Below are 24117 nucleotides of genomic sequence, written 5' to 3' on the forward strand. Positions count from 1 at the left end.
GCAGTCCACCATAGTCATGATAAAACGATCCGCGCAACTGCGATTTTGTTGTTTACCGCTCAGACAATTCACATTGGTAATGGTCTGGAAATGAGTGACAAAAAATGCGTCCATAAATACTCATTGTGCTTAAATGGATTTGTGCTCGGTGATGGGGGAGAAAGAGTGGGGTCAAGCTGAGGTCAACAAGTGAGTCGTGTACGGGAAGTGTCAAGTGACCTTTTAAACATAGACTAGCCTCAGGCTGTTGGACATTGTCGATCATTCCGGTGTGGCAATCAGCGTTCTTTTCATCTTTTCAGAGTAGGAGATTTTTTTTTTAAAACCCGAGTCTATTTAAATCAGAGTGTGTACTATCCATGAACCTTGTCTGTACCGTTACTGCCCGATGTGACAGGAGATTCTGTACCCCCCGCCCCGCCCCCCCCCCCCATATGGCGAACTAATTCTGATAGCGCCTTCTTTTGAAACATCCTCCTTCAGCAAACGTTAATTTTCCATATGGGGGACAGAATCTACGGCAGACCAATTTCCCTGGGACACCAGCTCTATTTATGGAAAGTCTATTAAAGAGCAAACTTCAGTATTAATACTATCCGGAACCAGATCAATGTAAACAGAACCGTGCCAACCTGTAATATATCTTTAATGAAATGCAATACGCCCCAGGTGTATAATTTGAAATATATCCACGGGCCGTACTTACATATTCCAAGCCTACCGTGGGGTAAAAATCTCAGCTGACGCCGGTAGGATAACATCATTTCCCATTCATGATGTGTGCTGCACCTTGAGTGCATTATTACTTATTTGAATGTCTGAAGAATATAACGAGTTTTTACATTTTATCCGGAGCTCTCGTGGCTCTTTTCTTTTACTATTTATTGACTGGGAATAATGAACTGGGGGTGGTATGTGTTAATCACGCAAACATGTTAAACAAAATAAACAACAAGCAAGACTGCATATTGTGCACATTAGTATTGTCAGTTATGAATATATCCGTTGTTCGATTCCCTTTGCAAAGCAATGATTAAGCAACAACACAAACAAGGGACCATACTAATTTAGAGGAGAAGCTGACTCTTCAGGTGCTGTGCAACCTTTTTCCCATGGGTGATCGATCTCACCATGGCATTTCCCCCCAGCATGCCTTGCTCACCCACAACGTGACGAGAGCGGTATCTAAACGGCACACTGCCCGACGGTAGCGAGGCTTGGTACACTAAGCCCTTTAAATGTGTTCTCCTGAAAAGTTCAATTGTCAACTTACAGCTCTGCAAAAAACTTTCTTTCTGCTCTGTATTTTGTTGTCTTTGAAACAACATAAGACATTCGACATAGTTATGTCAAGCGTCAGGAATGGATCATTTTGAAACGAATCTGGACCAAACACGTTAAAATGGCCATGTCGATCAAAAGGGGGAAATAAACATGATACGTGCTCACCACAAGAGGCGCTGTAGGAACACATCATTAATTTTCATTTTGATGGATGTCGTTTTATATACAAACAGACCAAGCGTCTTCTTTTCCCGCAGTCAAGAATGCCCAGAGTTCATTCGTTTGGCCGGGCAGGCAGATGGTTGCTGACCCATTGACAAACAATTCTACAGTGAACTTAAATTTAGCCTCAAAACGCCTCCAAGGGAATGAGTAGGTGTTTCGTAAACAATGACGAAGGCGAATAATATCGGTGAGATGCTGCAGCTGTCCCAAACCGTCTAGTTCTACACCTTCGCATAAGGAGATATTAACAGCTATCACAAGAATTGCCCGACTATTTCCTGTCGAGACTCACTTTGATTTTCAGTGGCGTAACCAAACTTCTCTTGTTGGGGGGGGGGGGGTAATCGGGGGCAGAATGTTAATATTTTTTTAAGGAGTTTTTTATGTAATGAAACATTGTTTTGTGATTTTGTTCAAAATAATTTGTTGGGCAAGAGGGGGCTCACGCCACCCTATATTTTCAAAAGTAACTTTGTAACTCAAATAAAAGTGGCTAGCATACGGTGGCGACAATGTCATATTATCTGTCTTACTAAGTTTCTGAAACATGAACACCAAACTCTCGCACTTTTAGAATTAGAACAAGATTCAAGAAGTGCTACTTCACCACAATCAACGACTGCTTATACCGGCATAAACATGACGAGAATTCTCAGAATAATACAATAAAGGAACGAAACCCAATGCAGCGCCATTGAGATGGCAATTTCACTTGCGCCGATATTTTGTAATTACCATTCGTGCTGTTGCCATGGCTACATTGTATGCTTGCGGAGGTTTTTATGAGGTGAGAACTCGTTTTGCGATTAGTTTTATCAAGTTGGGACTGATTATGTATTGAGTCTGTGACAGGAGACGTGTGTGAAGGAGAACTCTGTATGAATCTAACCTAGATGTCAATGAGGTTGTTTGGTAATCAATCTTGAAAGGACATTTCAAAGGGAGACTTTTGGTACATGAGAAACACAAGAGGGCGGACTCTCATGCGACTATTCTGCAGTGTTCAAAACGCAGAGGGAAGAAGCAGTTAAGATTATAGAAGATTCTTACTTAAAATATTGATTGATTGTTACTTTTCTTAACTTTATTTAAAAAAAAATTACCGTCAATAAAGATCATTTGGTGAAATTTCCCCAACTGGTTCTGGGCTTTTTGCTCATTTTGATCTTTATCTGGTATCTGTATTTTTCCTGAACTGTTTTATGAAATAAGTATACCATTACGATAATGACACCTTACAGAAGAGGTTCAGTGTGTATTGAACGTTTGTCAGTCTCAAAATACAGTGATGTAGATATTTTCCTTTTGGTTGGAAAGCTGGGTCATAGAAACTAAAAACGGTTTGCAAGAGGTGTACGACGTACATACATATTATTAGTTGATATACTGTGAACCATGCAATTTAGCAAACAGTCTTAATAATTGTATAATGCACGACCGATGTTTTAATCTTAACAAGAAACAAATATTATAAAATCACATTTCTGAGCATTCAATTTTAGACGATTTGTGACCGGGTCATTTTTGGGGGTCGGGTCTCGAGCACTCTATCCCATTCTGGTACGCCACTGTCAACATGGTTCTGTTTTTGTTTCTCATGTATTATGCCATTACCAAGAATGTCGAATGGTCAAACTGTGTAAGTCAAAAGAGGGCGCTGTTAATACTTCCCGCGGTGAGTTTTTATAATTTCAAGAGTAGACAAAAACGATCTTACCTGATGAAGCCATCCTGGAAACTTTAGTTAATCACTGATCCAATCCATCAACACTTTACCCATACTGAAACAATTGATTGAAACAAAAGTTCATAAGAAAACAGCGATTGCAATTGTCGATAAAGGTGAACGTCAGATAAATATGGCAAGAAATTTGTAGAGCATACAAAACTCAATTTGAACCCGGTGACTGAGTTTAAGTTAATTTTGCACAAAGAGTTAATGTTCAGTGAGCTTTTGGGTTGTACAATTAATCCTAAAACTGGTGGACTTGTGCAGAGAGACTATGAGCGTCGAACAAAATGATGAAGTCTGATTTTGCTACAGCGCCCTCTTTTGAAAATATACTATATCATGGATGTTGATTTGGTTTATCTGCGTTTCAGATTAATGTACCCAAAACGAGGCTGAAAGGCAAAACCAGTCAACATTTTGCCTAAAGTGGCCATCAATCACGAAACTTTGACAAAATATATCCTAAAAGCCTATTAGTTTTATAAAGTGTTCAACCCGAACTTTGTGTGAAATCACCAGCCTCTAAAATTCCGACTGCTAATTTGTTGAAGCAAATTTGCCATTGCCTAAATAAATATAAGGCAAATTGAGGAACCATTTTCAGGCGATCGCTATGAAGAAAGAGCTATAATAAGAGATGTAATGCCAATTACTGTGAGATACGATAAGACACGGTTAAAGACAATGGACACTATTGGTAATTGCCAAAGACCAGTCTTCTTACTTGGTTTATCTCAACATGTGTACAACATTACAAACCTGTGAACATTTGAGGTCAACTGGTCGTCGAAGTTGCGAGATAATAATGAAAGAACAAACACCCTTGTCACACGAAGTTGTGTGCTTTCAGATGCTTGATTGCGAGACCTCATACTCTAAACTTGAGGTCTCGAAATCAAATTCGTGGAAAATCCTTCTTTCTCGTAAACTACGTCACTTCAGAGGGAGCCGTTTCTTACAAAATTAATAATAATAATAATAATAATAATAATAATAATAATAATAATAAGACATTTGTAAAGCACCTAATGCAAAAGCCTCTAAGCGCATTAAAGAAACAATAAAATAAACAATTAGAGAAAGATACAAGATACAAATAGGCAAATTACAAAAAAAAAAGCTTTAAACAAATGAGTTTTGAACAAGGACTTAAAACATTGTAAAGTATTAGCTTGGCGAATATGCACAGGAAGACTATTCCAAAGAAACGGTGCGGCGTAAGGAAAAGATCTGTGGCCATAAAAAATGGAAGAAGCTCTAGTAGCAGAAAGCAGTGACTGTATACTATCAACCTCTTCCCATTATTTTCAGTAATTACCAATAGTGTCCACTGCCTTTAAAAGTAACGGAAAATGCAATCAATTACCTCAACAATCACTGTTAATGCTTGTCATATTTATTTAATTTAATCAGAGCCTTTGTAAAGACAAAATAGTACTCTGTTCTGACGTCACATGTTGAACTAACGATGACAACAATTAATAGTTTCATCATTCCATGATCACCTTTAACTTTTCAGTCTTAGACTTAAACGTCTTCAGGAAAATGAAATAATCGACACTGCTAAATCCTTGGCTTAGTCAAAGGCCCATCGCTAAAATCCTCGTAAAATCTGAAAAGCCCCCAATATGATATCTTGCCCAAGTCGTTCCTCAATTTCACAGTTTCAGAGTGGCAGATCCCTCGCTAATCCTGTTTGATTCGGCAGGCTGGGCTGTGAGCCTGTGACATCTTGCCGTGCCAGGGCAGCGCGGTATCCGTTTGGCAGATCGACGTCCCTTGCGGTGATTTGATGCACCGTACCGAAGAGAACGATCACACGGTTGAAGAACGATGAACTCCGAGCGCAGTGCATCACAGGTCGAGCTATCATGGAACTTGGTAGGGAGTCAATCTTCAGTTTAGTCCTACTCTCTGCACAAAAAGTGCAAACAGAAGTAGCTTGTCAAGTTCATGATGAGTGAGCCCTGGCAACATATTCGATTCGATTCTCTGACAAACTTTGGGCCGACTATAGTATTCGACTATACTAGTATCAGTAATCACGGTGTAAGATTTCAATGTATTTAGACAACAAGACGTGTAGTTTTTAACAAAGATTATAGGTACTATAAAGTGATAGTTTTACGTTACAATTTCAAACAACTTATTGTTACTTAATATTTACCGGTCTAATAATATGAATTAAAATTACAGTTGGTTTTGAAAAGATTAGTCACAAACTAAAACCCTTTGTGGTTCTAGAAAAAATACTGGATACAGGATAGAAATCCCAACCTAAGTTGCATTTTGAAATGCACAATGAGCATTGTATACTTTATCAGAGGGCCTTTTTATAATTTGTCAGACTAGGGAACTATACAACTAGCCACTCAGCCATTTTTAGTTTCAAAGAAACGGAAGCGAAAATGTCAAGTTGAGCTCGCAGTGGTTTCAAAATTGATCCGAATCAACTGTGCGCTAAGCTGCATCCCCGGGGTCATGTGTGTCGTTCCCCCACACCCTCTGTCCACTTCGTGTAAGGGTACCTCGCGTGGCCACACAAAAGTTAAACCTCTAATAGACTAATTGAGGTTCAACTCCCCAGCGGTCATCCTCCATGCCACCTCCGGTGAGGTTCGGGGACAGTTTGAGGCTTTCTCATGGTTTGAGAAGCAATGACGTCAATAGTTTTCAATCTTTCTACTTATGTTTTTAAGCAGGACAATAATTGCAAGAAACTATTAAATCCTCAGGCGGCTTGCAATTGTTGATATTTGTTTTCTGAAGTCGCCGTGACATTACGGTGGCAAGGGTCGGTGTAACATGGAATGCCGGCCGAGCTTGGCCGAGAAGGCAAACCAATATAATTGGTTAAACGACTGTTCGTCTCTACAGCAGTCAGCCACATCCGAGATTATCCAAATACTTCCCATAGCAACTGCATACTCTGGAGTGAATTTGCTGAAGCAACCTTCATTGGCTGTATCTCTACAGCTTCGATATCAGTAGAACAGCGGGAAGGGGTAAGAAACGACAATATTTGCTTAACTAGTATCAGTGAGACCCATCACTATCATCTGAAACCCATCAGTGACAACGCTGAGCAGTCATATAGAATGTTTGGACGCAAGCATCTTTAGTGAACAATCGCGTGGGGGAGAGTTAGGGGTGAAGGTTCAATGCTTTGTCACGGTTTACGTTTCATTTCTCTTATTGACTGAGGGTATATGCTGAGCGCGGGAAACGAACGGATTTGGCGGGAAAGCGACTTGGTGGCGAGGAGAGAAATCATGATTGTACTAAGATCAGACGTTCATAGTTCAATGATGAGTTTGTCATCATAGTCTAAAGCAGGAAGCTGGACGTTGAGTGACAGTGCTTTTTACCAGGTACGTAAAAACAAGCCCTACGGGATGCGTGCATTGGGGGACTTGTCAAGTACAATCTTAAATGATCAAAATTATGAACAAAATTCCTAAAAACAATTAATTAATGACTGATAGCAATGATCGCATAATTTACACAACAGGCATTAACTTGTAATCTGACACGACTCACGGGTGGAGAGCCTTTTGCTGACATAACAAACAAACAACATGTTTTCTCATAAGGAATTGCTAATTCATCCAACATTTTTAATGGTTGGAAAACAATTATTCTAACGAATGTTTTGAGTCATGCCAAAGATCACACGTAAATATATCTGCAATGCACTTTGATGGCACGCAATGTTACACGTGTATTATCTTTCCTTCTTGCATGGTTTGCTGAATACGTAATATTAACATCCCAGCTAGAGCAAGAGAATGAGAGAATGTGAGTGTGGCTGGATAGTGCAGGCCAACTGTCTGTTGCAATTGTTTTCAACTCACTAAACATACCGTGCCATCCTTATTCCCGTATTACTTTTGTATCGATAAAAGCAAAGTCAAATAGAAGGAGTCTTTCCTCGTGCAGTTAAAAAAACCACAAAAAAACTTTGTCAATATTATTTGAAATTTCATTCGAAAATTGGAGTTGAAAAATTAAACAATTGATGAAAATTGTGAATTTAGAAGTGTAAATATTAATGTTAAAATGTTATGAGTTTGTTTGTGTCACGTCAAATCCATACACGGCAATAGATGTGAGACTTACCTTGAATAAGGGGTTGATTTGATAACGGGCCCGATATGGGACAGTGGATACCCCGCCCCAATGCCCCCGTACTTTAAGGAACAAGTTGCCTTGGATCGGTCGAATTGGTCTTTGAAAAGCGTTAGTAACCGTTTGTTATAAAATGGATATGTTTAGAAAGATATTTTAAAAATAGAATACAATGATCCACACAAGTATCACTCGAAATTGCGTGGTTTTCCTTCTTCCTCGTCGACCAACACGGTCGGCCATTTATGGGAGTCAACAATTTGACTCCCATAAATGGCTGACCGTGTTAGTTCGCAAAGTAAAAGGAAAACCACGCAATTTCGAGGCAAATTTGTGTGGATCATTGTATTCTACTTTTAAATTATCTTTCTAACCTTATGCATTTTATAACAAACGGTTACAAACGCTTTTCAAAGACCAACTCGACCGATCAAAGGCAACGTGTTCCTTTAAACACACTATTTTCCTCTTGTACAGAAAGTACTCCCACTAAAATTCTGTGACAATTTCCTAACAGTCCACGAGCACACAGCAATGACTCAAGGGGGGGGGGGGTTCCACCCACATATTGTGGATTTTAAGAAGGAATTCAACTGTAACCGTTTTAATTTTGATTAGTGATTTATAGGCCCACCTGTGGGAAATTAAACCAAACTCAATCAAATCCAAAGACCAAGACTAAAATTAAATTAAAATTCTAATAAAAAGAGGTTGACGAATCATGTGTTTAAAAAATTACCCTCCTTATTACGGCATAATGTAATTACATCGGTGGAAAGTGGCGAGACAAACGTACTGTTTGTTCATTGATGGATAACCTTTAATAGGCGCACACGATTCGACGAACATTCTTAATTATGGAACCGAAACAGCATCACTCGAACACAAGGTATCGAATTTATAATCGAATACAACGACACGATAACCGTGTCTTCCTTGTGAATGAATTGATTGTTGTTAAAAATAAACCGTTCACAAAGTCCACTTAATTAAGTATATTGTGGTGTTGTTTTAAAGGCAGTGGACACTATTGGTAATTATTCAAAATAATTATCAGCATAAAACCTCACTTGGTAACGACTAATGGGGAGAGGTTGATAGTATAAAACATTGTGAGAAACGGCTCCATCTGAAGTAACGTAGTTTTCGAGAAAGAAGTAATTTTCCACGAATTTGATTTCGAGACCTCAAGTTTAGAATTTGAGGTCTCGAAATCAAACATCTGAAGAAACAAGGGTGTTTTTTTCTTTCAATAATATCTCGTAACTCCGACGACCAATCGAGCTCAAATTTTCACAGGTTTGTTATTTTATGCATATGTTGCGATACACCGAGTGGGAAGACTGGTCTTTGACAATTACCAATAGTGTCCATTGTCTTTAAGTACATGTAGGCTACTCTAATACTACTAAGATTTTTCTTCTTTTAAATTATTGCATGAACAATAATATGTATCTGTTAGATGTATTTTCAAAACCGGAATCAAATACCAGCGTGGACCACTCACTGATCTCTATTATACCACAGCTGGGAGCATGGTCATACTGACAGTATAATATAGAGATCAGTGGGTATCAGATGGGTATACATTCAAATGCTGTCAAGCTAATAAGAATTTTTCCTTTGAAGAGTAAAATAATATCTGGATTTACCTCACCAGATTGTTTGTGTTGATTTATTTCTTGAATTCATAATCGGATGCTTAAAGATTGGTTTCAAGAACAAAGTAAAATGTAGTATTATTATCACACCTTAGTGCCTGATATTGTTAAAATAAACAATTCTGTTGTATTTGATACATCCACGTCGAAGACCCTTAACTGTAATGATAGTCTGGGCCGAAGATGCTGAAAGCATAAATGAGGACACAACCCTAAATGGCACTATTGACGTTCACTCGTTACTATGACAACCGAATTATACTAAAATCTTACAGGACTTACAGACCTGTGTTTTTCTGTGTCTTGGGGGACTTCTCTGATAATCATATTAAACATAATCAGTGCATATTTTGCTTTGCGAAAAATGTATCAAATCGGCTAATAATGACAGCTGTTGACATTTTGCTTACGAATACATTAGGTTTTGGCCTTTTGGAGTCGCCGTATTGCAGTGATTTTTTGTTAGGGAAAGTGCACAAACAAAGTTATGAAAAAGTTCAGCTATTCATACAACACAAGTCACTTTTAAGAAGGAACAATTTGTCACATATTATTTGTTGAATTTAATGAATTTCACTAGTAACATTCTGACCAGCTCCTATATTGGGCTGTGCTCACATCGTTTTCACGCAGGTCATTCAGTGTCACACCTCACAGCGGTGTGACCAAGTAATTACCCATGAAATTGGGTACATCCTAATAGTCATGGGGAATCACATGTCCCAATGTTTTTGACAAGTTACATTAACAAGTCAATTTAGTAGCAATCCCAAAGGGGTAAGAATATATCATATTACTTCATGTATTAGGAACCAAAGAGGGTGCTGGCACAAAACACTCGGTCACAATTTAAAATATACCTAAAATTAAAAATGTTAATGACGTCGAATCTTTCGTTCTTGATGTGTGAAATCGACACAAACATTGGTAAAGAACCTATGACGAGCTACATAAATTATTTTTAAAATATTAGCTCAGAAAAGGCTACCACGGAAAAGACACCATTTACTGACAATTGCGAGCAATTTTGTTTTAATGTAAAGATGAGTTTCTGCATGGAAAGTTGTATTCATTTTCCCGAGGACACGGATTTTATTTACGCAACCAAGCGATGTTTCGACTGAGTGTAGATATAGGGCAGTGAGTCCAGTTCCATGGAGTTATCTCTTAGTAACTATGGCAACGAAGCTCCTTCCATAACAAACACCTTCTTGCCGGTACATATTAGATTCCAAGATGTCGGCCTTTTAAGATAAAAATGAATTCCGGTTGGATTGAGAGCTCGGTGTTATGGAAGTAGGTTAAATATTTATGGTGAAGAGATTCTGTTACTCGGTAATGCGCTAAAGGTTATCATTGCTGCCTGAAAATAACTGTTTTTTTTAAACTACTGGGAGTGTTTAAAGGTATAAAGCTATAAGAGAAGCAGTAAAGCCCATATATTGAACATTATTTACCTATGTGAAAATAGCACTTTGAAACTGGACCAACGTCTTAGGCATACATCAATTTTAACAACTCAGCGTCTCTCCTTCCATACAATCCCACTGTGTTTTCTGTGTCCGTTTAAATGTGCCCGACACCGAAACACGCAGCAAGGATATACAAATATTTGAAAAGATATTGCAATTCTTTTTTTAACAGTTTTACCCAAACATATTTTTAAGCTATACACTGACATTGCTTTTCCTATAAGAACAAAAAGAGGATGGGGGAAGATTGCAAGTTTTATATAAAAACCAGGGCGACATCATGGCACAACATTATGCAGTACCAGGTTCTGGTATCCGGCGAAACGATGGCTTACTCATTTTGTATGACCAAACAAACCACTTTATGAGGGAAAACCTACGCTCTTCACTTCTATAGGCCATCAATTTCACAAAACAAACCAACCATTATCGGTTTGACAGCCAGTTCATATTTGTTAAGATATGCTATAGAGTACCTGGCTGAAATTAATCGCTGTTGATAAAACCCAATACGTATATACCGTTGGATCAAACCCCAAGTGCCTATACCAAAGTCCACACAAAGTTGAGGTTTGTGTGCTGAAGATGATTGGTTTCAAGGGTCGAGGGTTAACATTTAACATTACACAAAAATAATGGTAGATGGAAAGAAGGCAAGACGCCTATAATATCAACCCCCAAATGGTCAACGTGGTGTACTGTACTTAAAGGAACACGTTGCCTTGGATCGGACGAGTTGGTTTATAAAAATCGTTTGTAACCGTTTGTTATAAAATGCATATGGTTAGAAAGATGTTGTAAAAGTAGAATACAATGATCTACACAAATATGCCTCGAAATTGCTTGGTTTTCCTTTTACCTCGTCGACTAACACGGTCGGCCATTTATGTGACAAATTTGTGACTCCCATAAATGGCCGACCGTGTTTCTTCGCGACGTAAAAGGAAAACCGTGAAATTCCGAGGCATGTTTGTGTGGATCATTATATTTTACTTTTAAGTTATCTTTCTAACCATATGCATTTTGTAACAAACGGTTTCAAGCACTTTTCAAAGACCAACTCGACCGATCCAAGGCAACGTGTTCCTTTAAATGGCTCATGGGGTTCATTTATGTATTATTAGCGAAATAAGGCATCACCTGTGGCTTTACAAATCACAAGCAGCTATTTATACGAATAAATGAAAGGTCCAACACTGATGTGTAATGTTACACCGTATTCCAAAACATCTCATGAGATTTTGGAGACATTTTGCGATTAGCTTGTCATGTGAATTTAGATTTTTGTAATTTTGACCACAACCTGAGTTAACTGTGACCCTTAATTATTGTTATGGATATCATTCCACACCCCCACCACACACAGCTGTGTTGCATACACTGATACATTCATTTATGCTATAAAAACACTGTGTGGATGTGTGTAAGTCCACATAGTGTTTCAAGTCCCTATACATTTTGTGGCACAGTGTAACGCTTAAACACCCCAAGATAAACACCCCAAACACCAAACACCCCAAACACCCCCAAACACCCCACCCAAAGATAAAGAACATTTAGAAAACCGTGAATGATTGATATCACAACTCATCTGTGTATCGAGCTTGAAGACAAGACACAAGAAATTAGTACCTCAAGATTGAATATCCCTCCGGACGCTACTAGGAGATAATTGCCAATTGGCTTTGAGTTGGTAGAGTGCGAGAACCAATCCGCGCAGCGTGTGGAAGACATACCTCTTCTGTCAGTTTTCAATTTGTCTTGACACTCATCTCGTGTAAGTGTGGAGATGTAATGGGAAGATTTTAATGGTCTTTGGTGATCTTTTTGTTCAATTGACTTGAGTGATCAGGCTTGGCAGCTGTGACTAGGGGACGTCTCACGGCCCACCGACACCCAAATGTATCATTCCAATAAATCAACCTACTTGCAATATTAGCCAAGGTTGAAAACGCATTGCAACTTGTGAAAATTAATTATTATAATATGGGCTATTTACGTTTTTCACCAACTGCATTGAAAACGAATTCTTCGTAAGAAAGTTTCGTTCAGCAGCCGTAGTTCAAAAAGAAAAATGTCAAAACTGAATTAAAGTAAGTGATTCCTTCACATATATTTTCTTTTCACAGATAACAAGAATTTATCTTTAAAGTGGAAAACACCAGGAGATACCGAAATCACGAAAGCCATACAGTGAAGCCTGAACATGTTGCTACTGTCCGGGTCAACCGCTCCGACCCCCGGTGACATCTTCACCCCAACAACTTTTCCATGGACTGGGATATCGCCAGGTGTGGATGCGGTCCTACCCGGGCCAGGATGCACCGGCCTATGGGAGCCCATCCAGAGCATCGTCTTCCAAGTGGCATGTCTTCTCTTCGTCTTAGGCTACCTTGCTCCATCAACTGGCTTCGCTGCCATGTTTGTCATGCACGCTTTCCTGAGCTTTGGTTTCCTCACTTTGTCCCTATGGGGTTTACTATACATCTGCGCCATGGATGTCTTCGCCTGGAATCTTGTCTTCTGTGTTCTCAATATCTGCCACGCTGGGTATCTCGGGTACCAGATCCGACCCGTCCAGTTTACAAGAGAAGAGAGGGACTTATACAATGCCGTCTTCAAGCCGTTCCAGGTGCCTCGTAGCGTCTATAGGGATTTATGTGACATTGGTAAAACTAGCTCCTTGAAGATCGGTGAACATTATGCTGAGCAGGGAAGGACGCCTTGCAATAGACTCTCAATTGTCATCTTTGGAAAGTAAGTGTATCAGACCTAGATACTAGAGTCATTTCATCGACAACGACGTTACAACAAATGCAAACAAAATGGCCACCGTTAAACAGTCATACGATAGTGATTCTCAACTCTTTTCCAAATGTTTTATATGATTGCAATAGTTACCAACACACTCATGGTAAGTTCCTCTAGTCTAAATCATTTGCAACATTACTTAGGTACAGTGAAATGAACACACCACCACCAGTCCTTCAAAAGACAAACACAATCAAACAAATACCGTTATATAGCTCCATTAAACTTTACTCAAATACAACCACATACAACAAGGCAGTATTCATGCATTCTCCGACATAAGGAATATATATTTTACTCTTCTCACTGGAAAGTTATGAAAGTTGCATTTAGTTTTGTTTATCAGATAGTTATTAGTAAATAATAGCGAATACTTCTTTCATTTTGTAACAAAATAGTTTTGTAAACCCATACCGGTATAGTCGTTTCTTGTCTCACTGTGGTGTCGGGAAGCCCTCGATATACTGTATCGCACGTGTCTGAATATTAAGGAGTTTTCCCCTGTCTTTGTTTCCGTGCTTAATTTAGACTCTGAAACAAGTCAACAATTGCCTTTGAGGTTCGTACCCAACCAAGATACCCATTGATTTGATAACAACCTTGTTACCATGCATTTAAAGGAAAGTTCGTGGCGTTTCTTCCGTCATACATACACGATTACAGATGAGAAGACGTTACAAGAATGGAGTCAATACTTTAGTCTCTCGCTTAATTCATCTTCTCTATTCAGTTAGCACGAATCCGGAGTCCAATTCCCGGGCGATTTTGTTTAAGGAGTTCATCTCGTGCCTGGGTTACTTTTTTCTAATTTCCTGCTCCATGCTCGTGTTACAGTATCACTATTAAAGTAAGATGGCTGGCACCGGAATTAAAATAATCGCGGCTGGATACCTTTCAATTTCCAAAGAGATTTGAAAAACTTGGAAAGTGTCCACATTTTTAGTCCCTCTGGAGTTTTGGTAAATACAGAACATCTTTAAAGAGGTGGTATCATTTTGATTCTATCGAGAAAACAAAATGGGGGAAATGTCTGCCCTGTTCGTGTAAATCTGATTTAGACTAGTTTGCAAGTGAAAAACTTACACACGCCTTTAACAATTCCATGCTGTTTTCATAACAAGCACAATTGCTAAAAACATTTGCAGGTTGTGATTACGTTTTTTTAAATCTAGACCATTCGCATGAAAAAACTTCTTCAAAGCAACAGTGATGTCTTTAAAAAATAAATTATCTGATCCAGAAGGAAGTGCAAACACCCCTATTTTACTGCACTATTTCGGATTCAATGTGATTGGATTTTTTTGTGTATAGCTTTAGAAACATAACTAAATTGTGCCAGGCAATTTTCCATGATGTAGAAAGATCTTGCACAGTTTCGTATGAGACAAGAAAGATTCGATACATAAAAGACGCGTTTGAGCGAGCACAATTGCAGAAGTTAGACCAAGTTGAAACTGGAAACTCTCATTCTTTTGCCCTGGGAAAGTGTATTATTTATTTGGAGCAAGGACAAAGGGGTAGGTGCATAGACAGTTTTCTCGTTACTGGCGCGCAAGGAGACAATTTACAGAAGATGAAAACAGTCATGTCAACATTACTGATTTCTAATGGATGTTAAATTTGCATCGGGGATAAAGAATATTAATTTTTGTTTTTTACCCATACACAGATGTGTGGTGAAAACCAAAAATTAAGTATACAGTGCTATAACGCACATCGGTGTATGGGTAAAAAACAAAAGTTAATAATATTACTGATTTCATTAATTAAATTATTTACAATACATTATTTAAATATCAATTTTAGTTTTCAACAGTTGATGTATTTTGTGTAACTATCAGCACATTGGAAATTCATTTTACAGACTGGTGCCCAAGCATCCGCTTTAAGTAGTTAAATTTTGTATTTCCCTGGGCAGGATTCCAGGCGACTCCCAAGGGACAAACTCCCTGCATGAACTTGTCAAAAAGTGTAATATGTTATTAAATCAGTTGGGAAACTGTGTAAGGTGAAATCTTCTTTTATTTGCAGTCGTGATATGCACTTTTTCCGTAGCATCACTGAATGAAGACTGGAGATAGCCCTTACGGCGTAATTACACTACATCGTGTGACGCTACAGAAAACAAAATGGCCGATGCAGCCAACTGGGAGATCCGTCACCGAGGAGACCCGCCTTTTAAAATAAATTCCACCCTCTTTATTGAAATGCCTGCTTTAAAAACTTCCAGGAATTGTGTGGTCTAAAACTGCTCTCGACCACAGAGGCGAGCAATAACGGCAGGCCATGTTAAGGTCAAACATTGCTGTCTACAAGACAGTTGCGGGATTAATATTGTGTATTAAAAGTGCAGATGATTTTTTTAAATGGATAGTAAAGGTCGTGTGAACTTTTTGCTCATGAAAAGGAGTTACCCAAATGAGGTGCGCTCCTGAAATTTAGTTTATTGATTAAATTGTTAGAAAAGACATGATAATGTTACATCTAGGAAGCAACCACACTAAGCCACGAATATTAACCGTTCAATTTCCCCTTCCAAAAGTACTATTTACCTTGATAACTAGTAACTGCATATATTGAGATTCATTCGATTTTTTTTATTGAAGACCTTCTTAAAGACATTGGACACTATTGGTAATTGTCAAAGACTAGCCTTCAAAGTTGGTGTATCTCAACATATGCATAAAATAACAAACATGTGAAATTTTGAGCTCAATCGGTCATCGAAGTTGTGAGATAATAATGGAAGAAAAAAAAACCTTGTCACACGAAGTTGTGTGCGTTTAGATGGTTGATTTCGAGACCTCAAGTTTTAAATCTGAGGTCTCGAAATCAAATTCGTGGGAAATTACTTCTTTCTCGAAAACTATGACACTTCAGAAGGAGCCGTTTCTCACAATGTTTTATACCATCAACCTCTCCCCATTACTCGTCACCAATAAAAGTTTTATGCTAATAATTATTTTGAGTAATTACCAATAGTGTCCACTGCCTTTGAAACCATGAAATAATACAAACTGTTTATTTTTAAACCTCAAAACACTTATATTCCAGGTGCATTTTGTGTTTAAAATACTTCGGACCAATGACTGAGGTCGCTGGTATCCCTTGCAGATTGTTCCTCTGCATGCAGAGACAACAATATTCATGTAAAATTTCTTCCTTTTTTATTGTTTACAGGGTTAAAGTATTTTCCGATGGAGATTTTCTTCACAACATCCAAGAAAAACAGTTTTTAGACTCGCCAGAGTGGGAATCATTCAGCCAGAATGAGACGAGCGACAATTTTCAGGTGAGACTAGTGCAACTGCAACCAAAAGATCACGCAAACCACATTCAAGCGATTTAAGGTCTTAATCTTGACAGATCTGTGGAAAAAATATTTGATATTTCTTGCAACCTTTAACACTAAAACCTGCGAGCACAAAAAATAACAAATTTAGTAAGAGATGATTGATTGAAAATTTCAAATGAATGGACAATTAAACTTTGAGTAAAGCTGATGCTCTTTTAAATTAGGTATAGCAGGTTTGTGGAAGATGGATATAGCCCCATTAAAGTCTCGACGGGCGAATACTCATCCAGCCTAGACTCATCACAAAGAACATTCGATGTTCAACTATAAGAATGTTGGTTGATTTACTTCTTATGAGACAATTGGGCGCTGAAACATGCAATCCTGCGTTATTGTTGACCTGGAAATATTTTATTATCAAAATTAAAGTTTTTTTTTTTATTGTCAATCGAATTGAAAACAGTTGACTACTTTAGGCCTTGACTATGATCTGGGACATGCCTCTGAATCGTTCTTTTTAAATTATTCCTTTTAAATTTAATTATGTCAAGGAAAAAATATATGCCATTCAACGATTCATTCTAAGATCAAATCATTTGAATGACGTATACCCATCAATGAATTCAGATATTTTGTACAATTGATTTCAAGAGTACCATGTGAATAGACTTCACTTTGAAGCGAAGTAAATGACTGAATTATAATAATTCGAGGACATCAAGTTACATTTAAAGTGTTCCTTCTTCTGTTCCATAAAATCAAGTGAACCATTGATCTATTGTAAATAACTAGAAAGACATCATCAAAGCTAAATGCCAAGAGTTTCTTAAAAAGGAGCAACGGGAATATCTCTGAAATAAGTCGTAGAAATGAAGACACATTTAAAGGCACTGGACACCTTTGGTATTGTCACAGACCAGTATTCTCACTTCGTGTATCCCAACATATGCATCAAATACAAAATCTGTGAAAATTTTGACTCATTTGGTCATCGAAGTTGCAAGAGGATAATGAACGGAGAAAAAATCCCACAATTGTTCCACAAAATTTGATTGTTTTCAGATGCTTATTAGGTGAGAAATTAACTCGTTCTCAAAAACTATGTTACCTCAGAGGGAGCCGTTTCTCACAATGTTTTATACTTTCAACAGCTCTTCATTGTTCGTTACCAAGTAAGTTTTGTATGCTTACAATTATTTTGAGTAATTACAAATAGTGTCCAGTGCCTTTAAGATCTATCTTTTCCATAGCGGGAATGATCGGAACTTTGGCTGAGTGTATCATGAAGGAAACTTTGTATCAATCACTAATAATTTCCTTCATTATCGTATGCTTTTACAAAGTAAGTAGATAAAGGATCATGTGCTTAAGTTTAAAAAGGGAAACATACACAAGCAGTTTTACAAAAGCGGCTCATTTTGAAAATCCAAGATGGCGGCCCCATAAGGCAAATGTTTATAATTATTGCGTGGTAAGGGTTTGTTATGATGTGCAACTTTGTAATGAAGCCACGAATGTAATCACTCAAAACCCAGGCACTGGAGCCCAGCCGTTACGGACATCATTACTGCAATTAAGAGGCGGTAGATCTATCAACAAGAGTGTAATGTTTGGTGCATCGGGTCGCCGTATGACCAGCTGCTTCCATGATGCAGCTATGCACATCGTAATCATGATACCAAAAAAGGAAACCCCATATCTATTGTAAGCAGCCCCAATGAGTTTACAAAAACAACATTGCATGCCATGATAAAGCAAGCATGCTATACATACACAATTCATCTCAGCAGAAATATCAACCAAAACCCCTTTGTAGTCGTTATCCTGTTAAGTTTTTTGCTTAAACAAATGGACTTGTACGTAGGCAAAGTTTTCTGTTGTCACACTGTGCCCGTTATATACACTATCTGGTGTCGCAGTTTCCCCGCCCGGGAAACTTGTGTAAAAGTGATTTTAAAAACTGTTAGACAAACTCCCATACAAGTCTTGAGTTCAACGTCATTAATTTGCGGCAGCCATCTTTGATTAGTTCCCTAATTACCATCACGGCTTTGTACCATGCACAAAGGGGCCAGACTATTTCCAAGTCAATCTTGGCTTTGGAACAGTCCGAGAACGATGTATGAGTGATTAATCTCCAGCACAAATGAAGTTTGCGACGATTATTTTATTTGAGTGAATTAGTCAGGGGTGCAGAGTGGAATGATATTGAATGGGATCGAGGTTGTGTTTTTTTTATATTTCTTTCCAATCTGGAATACCAAACACGCTTGGCATTCCCAGGTTTTTAGTGACTGCATGACGAGTTCAGATTTTCAGAGATTTCACAATATCTTTAGGATGTTATTCTTATGTGTCAATAGAGTGACTAAATGGAATACCTCGATCACTTGGGGATTTAAGAATTTCTGGACCGTCTACAAAAATCCAGAGGGCATCAGTTTGACTTCTTGTTCATTAAAAAGGTCAGCAAAGGTGCCCTGGAAAATCTGTGGCTTGTTTGATGAACTTGTGTGTCTAGACTGAATGTAGAAGCGGCAGGTCTCTGTAAATACAATCATCCACATTTAAGTTATTCATAGGGTGCTTTTCAATTTCCCTTGTTGCGAACTGCTGCGGGTTGTTTTGACTTTTGATATGAATCTTGGGCGGAATATTTCAGTAGGTTATTGCTGTCTCTAGTGGTGTACTTTTCGTTGTTATGAACCTTTCTCGTGGTTATGCCATGTTATTCCGTCCCTATTAAATATAACCAACGGTTTCCATAGATAAAAGCATCGATCTCAGTGCTTTCCGTGGCTTAAAGACATAGTGAAAGAATAAACGAAAGACCAACTCGGACGGGCCAGAAGAACCTGTTATTCAAAATCACCACGTGCAGATCACGTTTATAATTGAAATACCCATTGCGTTTGAGAGAGCCGTAAGTATAAAGGTGTAGGCCCAGTCTTTCTTGAAGATAAGAATAGTCGGAAACCAATGTTGTGAAATCTCTTGAGATCTAAGTAAAATGCAGGAATACAATGTTATTCATACTTAAGGATTGGTCTTTCCTCAATGTCCCTTAAGATTTCTGCATGGGGTAGGTACCGTTTTTGGACAATGGTTGAGTGGAATATTGTCCAGCCAGATATAAATTTGTACCATCTCTTTAAGACGGTTGCCTCACGAAGGAAGTTTGAAAGGATCCTTGAGTCGGAGAAACAACAATCCTCCTTTCGAGTGGCTCGAAGGGAAACGAGATACGGGATGTTTTCCTGTGGTTTCTTCCCCAATTCGTGTTTGTTTTAACGAGATATCCGAGTCCGTCCGACATGCAGACAGTCCTTGAGGACGTTTTGTTTTGGAGCTGTTTTAGTGATGGATGAACCATGGAGGTAGTATAACCAACCTTAAGATTCGGTTTCCAATTTGTTTGGACTTTTTAAGTTATTTCTCTCCCACTCTGGCCTTGAATTTGTAATTGAAACTTCTGAAACCTGTCATAAACACAGGTAGATTAATTGAACCAAATATAAATGTCATGTATAGGTTGGCCATCACTGGGCTCTTTCACCTTGCCACCGGGAATAGTGGCTAATGAAGACAACAACAGATCAAAAGAGGTGGGGGTGGGGATAACACGAAAACACTTCACTAAACCATGTGAGTGTCCATACTAAAACTATATGGTCAACTTGACAGTTTAAAAAAGGCGTATATAGGGCCTAATAAGGCACTACACAATGCTTAAAATATTTATTCTCAAATTAAGGCGACACTAATCTGTTCTGAGAGGACAAGATGCTGTATTCTGAAACAGACAAAGTATAGAATTTAGAGATACACGTCTGGGCTGATAACCTTCATCTCACACCCACACACAGGAATTCTCCAGATTTTCAATGATGTAGCCACACGTTGTTAATCATTTACTCCAAAAGTGAAGGTTGTTCTGCTCACTAATTAATATCTGATGATCACAATAACAGATGTTGACATGAGGGTCTGCGGTCAACACAATAACCTCGCCAGCGGTTCAACTGCGTCAATAATATAACGCATTGGTGGGATTCATCTGATGATGCTATCGGGGGGGGGGGGGGGGGGGGGGAGCAACACATTCAAAACGAGGGCGGTAAAGGTTGCTGGAAAAACATCTCTTTTGAGTTTATGTAATATTTGTAATCTATTTTGGGGTCAAGATTCAATTATTTGGTTCAGCAACTTCTTTGTGCTGGTTTAGATTGTTTTTCGGTGTCTGAACAATATTCCAATATATCTATCAAAAAAGGTTAAGAGAAAGTTGATTATAGGATTTGAGGCATTGTATGGTGAGGTATCAATGTATATTTGGTTTGCGGTAACACCATGTGTGTATCTACTTGCCAGGTAGAGTTGTTCTTAGGGAACTGTCTTGCTTTATTCTACTGCCGTGGAGTAGATAATCGGAGGTTCGGGAGACTTCTCAGTTCTGAAAAGAACTGTCCTGCTTTTAACTATTACCAGGGCGGATGGTATAGAAATTAGACTGGACTACTACTTTAGCTTATAGGATCGTAATTAACTGTACTGCCGCGGAGTCAGTTCTGAAATTGGTCTCAACGTTTCGACTAGCTTGCTCTAGTCATCGTCAGGAGACTGGTGATTATTATTGTTGGTTTTACCCATATACACCGATGTGTGTTAGCACTGTGTACTCAGCATTACTCGGGTGGGATTCTAACCCACCTAAATTTAACATATATTAAGAAGTTAATTGATGGAGTAAACACAAAACAATCATTGATAAATGGAAATTTAATTCTTTGTTTATTTTTACTTTTTACAAAACTTCAGAAAAATGATTCAGTATTTGATCATCAGCCTTGCATTAGACATTCCCTGCAAAAACACCATAGAGTCTTGAACAAGTTTCTTTTTATTGTTCCTTTAGGTTACACTGACTGCCACTACCTACTGCCGTTACATGTGCTGGCAACGTGATAACCTGAAACAGTTTCTAGAAACCCAGCCCTACCTAAAACAAGTCTTCAGTAACATCATCGGGACCGATATTACCAAAAAACTCTACCTCCTGACGGAGAGGAATCTCAACGACCGAGGTTCACGGGCTGACATCCGGTTACCAAGCGTTGCTAAGGAAGCCTCGCCCAACCATGACCTCAGAGGTCACTTGGCAGCCGGTGGGATGGGTGCGTGTGGAGTCGGGATACCAGTCCTTGGAATCAGTGAAAATCAGGACAGTGCGCTCCAGGTGCCTTACTATCAGGAGTACGCTCGGCCTCGCCAAAGGACGGACACCAGTGACTCAGTTTATGAGAATGACAACGGTAAGAAGTGGTTTGATAGATGAAACAAACATACTAGAGAATACAAATTTGAATTGCAACTGACGAAACAGTTGCCCATTCATGAGAACTATAAATAAACACACTTTTATTCTTATCCAGTCAAAAAAACAACACCGACACGACAACACAACTTTGAAAAGGGAAGGCATGCATTTTTCCTTAAAGGCAATGTACTGAACGAGAGATCACCAATCCCACCGGTGTTTGTATTACGGTGACTCGACTAATATAAGCCACAGCACATTATGTCACCTTTAAATCTAAAACACAGACTTGTAACACGCACACAAACAAAAATCACCTTATTTGGCTTGGCTTGATTTGGTTTGCAGCTCAGTGTGGCATTATTATAATAAGAGTAAATACAAGAGCAAAGGATGTTATTATGTTCCAATGGTCAACAATAGTATACCAATGACATTGGCAACCAATTTAAGCCTAGTTAAAAAAATCCTGTCAGGAATACCCTTTCCACATCAGCCAAAATAACAAAATCAATGACATCAATAAATGTTTCAATCGTGCCCCAGGACACGTCTGGCACCCGACTTCTTATCAAGCAAACACAAAGAGGACACTCATCATACTTTTAACTTGCATTGCGAAGTCTCGTGATATTTCTCGAACCAAATCCTTATAAATCAGCGCCATCTATCAACATAATTCATGGCTTTTCTTGTTCGTTTCAGAAATCAGATGAAACGGGTATGTTTTACTTTTGACTTCACTTTCCAAGAGAATGACGAATATTTGTAATGAATGTCCAGTTAGCATTTCTCAATATCAGTCCCCAGTTGCTGAAATCTAAACATTTCAGGTGCAAGTATTAACAACTATTTGTTCCTTGATACATAACTTGAACATTGTATTCGGTGCTTACGTCATTGCGTAGCACAAGAAACAAATAAGCACACGATTCGAGTAATTCTACAAGATTACGTACAATATCGCATCCGTTACTGCGCGACTGAGAAATATTATGATCATAAAAGACACAATGGTATCTTGATTTAGAATTATTGTCAATATATATTGGATATGTAATATTGTTGTACATCTAACACTATTACAGTAATTATGATAAGTTTACTTCATTTTGTCTCCTTGCCTAGGATACTCAAGGCGATAGTACATGGTGAACCCAAGTTAGCACTGGCCGTCTGGCTGTAGCAGTGTGGGACCTATTGGCGTGTTATGTCTACCCACATTGAACAGATCAGAAAACAGTGGTCAACCATTATATCGTCCCCTTGTGGTGCCCGGGAAAATTGCATAAGAAAAAGAAATAAACCAACAACGAGTCGACTGAGTCAAAAAAGCTAACATAAAATGCTTATATAACGACCACGTAATAAGCTTTCCTGAAGCTTTCAGATGATTTTGTCTCTGAAAGCAGCGTTGTAGTAATTTCTTGCCTTTTTAACGTATATCATTTTAGGTGTGTTTTTCTGTGTATGTCTATGCTTGTTTGCCTTTTTAAATTGTTTAGTGATTTGTATTATCTTCTGTGCTTTTTTATAAGCCCCTCTTGCCTTAATGTATTTTTAGGGTTTTAGGAGACATACGCCTTTTGGCGACAGTTATTTTTTTTTTTAACTTTTATGCTCTCCTGGGCACCCCACTGTTGTTTTACTTTGTTTTCTTGTAAATGTGATTGCCCGAATAAATATTATTATTACTATTAGAACAAGTTCCATGCTTCCCATTCGGTCGACACCAATGTCTATGAATATTGCACTTTGTTATTGTCTTATTATTCGTTTCTATGTACATAACCATGTTTCATTGGGTATGTTCAAATAATTCACTGATTCCATTACATAATCTGTATTTGGATTGTCTCACTATGCTTACTGAGGAATTTGAAGCTAGTTTCACTCTAATTTGCATATGAAACGAATTGAATCTTCAGTGAAATAAGTTATACCCTGATTATTTTGGTCGCGTTCCTAGTATGCAATAGCAGTGATAGCCATTGTTGCCCGTAATGCAGAGCAAATCAGACCCCCATCCAGCCTCACGGGTTCTGCATGATTTCACCATTACAATGTAAATTGGCTATACGACAATGACAATTTGTTTATTCACCATGACTCATTTGAAATGATTTACTATTTGCTTAATTTCCTTCTAATTATATATTAATCAAAATGTATTCACCATTTGAATTTAAGTT

At 38.3% G+C, this 24117-nt stretch overlaps 1 protein-coding gene across 3 annotated transcripts; it reads left to right on the top strand.

Annotated features, from left to right (window-relative positions):
- The first annotated feature begins 4557 nt into the window (after nt 1-4557).
- Nucleotides 4558-23477, top strand: LOC117296998 (popeye domain-containing protein 3-like). 3 transcript variants are annotated; one of them, XM_033780106.1, is made up of 5 exons: nt 4558-6612; nt 12632-13259; nt 16494-16605; nt 21524-21920; nt 23054-23477. In XM_033780106.1, the coding sequence occupies exons 2-5, from the start codon at nt 12709-12711 to the stop codon at nt 23068-23070; spliced, it is 1077 nt and encodes a 358-aa protein (XP_033635997.1). In that variant the 5' UTR covers nt 4558-6612; nt 12632-12708; the 3' UTR covers nt 23071-23477. The 3 variants fall into 3 exon arrangements, with proteins under 3 accessions (XP_033635997.1, XP_033635998.1, XP_033635999.1); XM_033780107.1 differs by having other exon boundaries at nt 4558-6246; XM_033780108.1 differs by lacking the exon at nt 4558-6612 and adding an exon at nt 12370-12446.
- Nucleotides 23478-24117: the final 640 nt, after the last annotated feature.

This window comes from Asterias rubens, chromosome 11, assembly GCF_902459465.1.
Source record: "Asterias rubens chromosome 11, eAstRub1.3, whole genome shotgun sequence".
NCBI classification, from domain to species: domain Eukaryota; kingdom Metazoa; phylum Echinodermata; class Asteroidea; order Forcipulatida; family Asteriidae; genus Asterias; species Asterias rubens.

Coding starts and splice junctions, on each gene's coding strand:
- LOC117296998 (XM_033780106.1), top strand. CDS start 12,709: ATGTTGCTACTGTCCGGGTCAACCGCTCCGACCCCCGGTGACATCTTC. Junction 13,260..16,493: donor TCAATTGTCATCTTTGGAAA/GTAAGTGTATCA, acceptor TATTGTTTACAG/GGTTAAAGTATTTTCCGATG. Junction 16,606..21,523: donor AGACGAGCGACAATTTTCAG/GTGAGACTAGTG, acceptor TTGTTCCTTTAG/GTTACACTGACTGCCACTAC.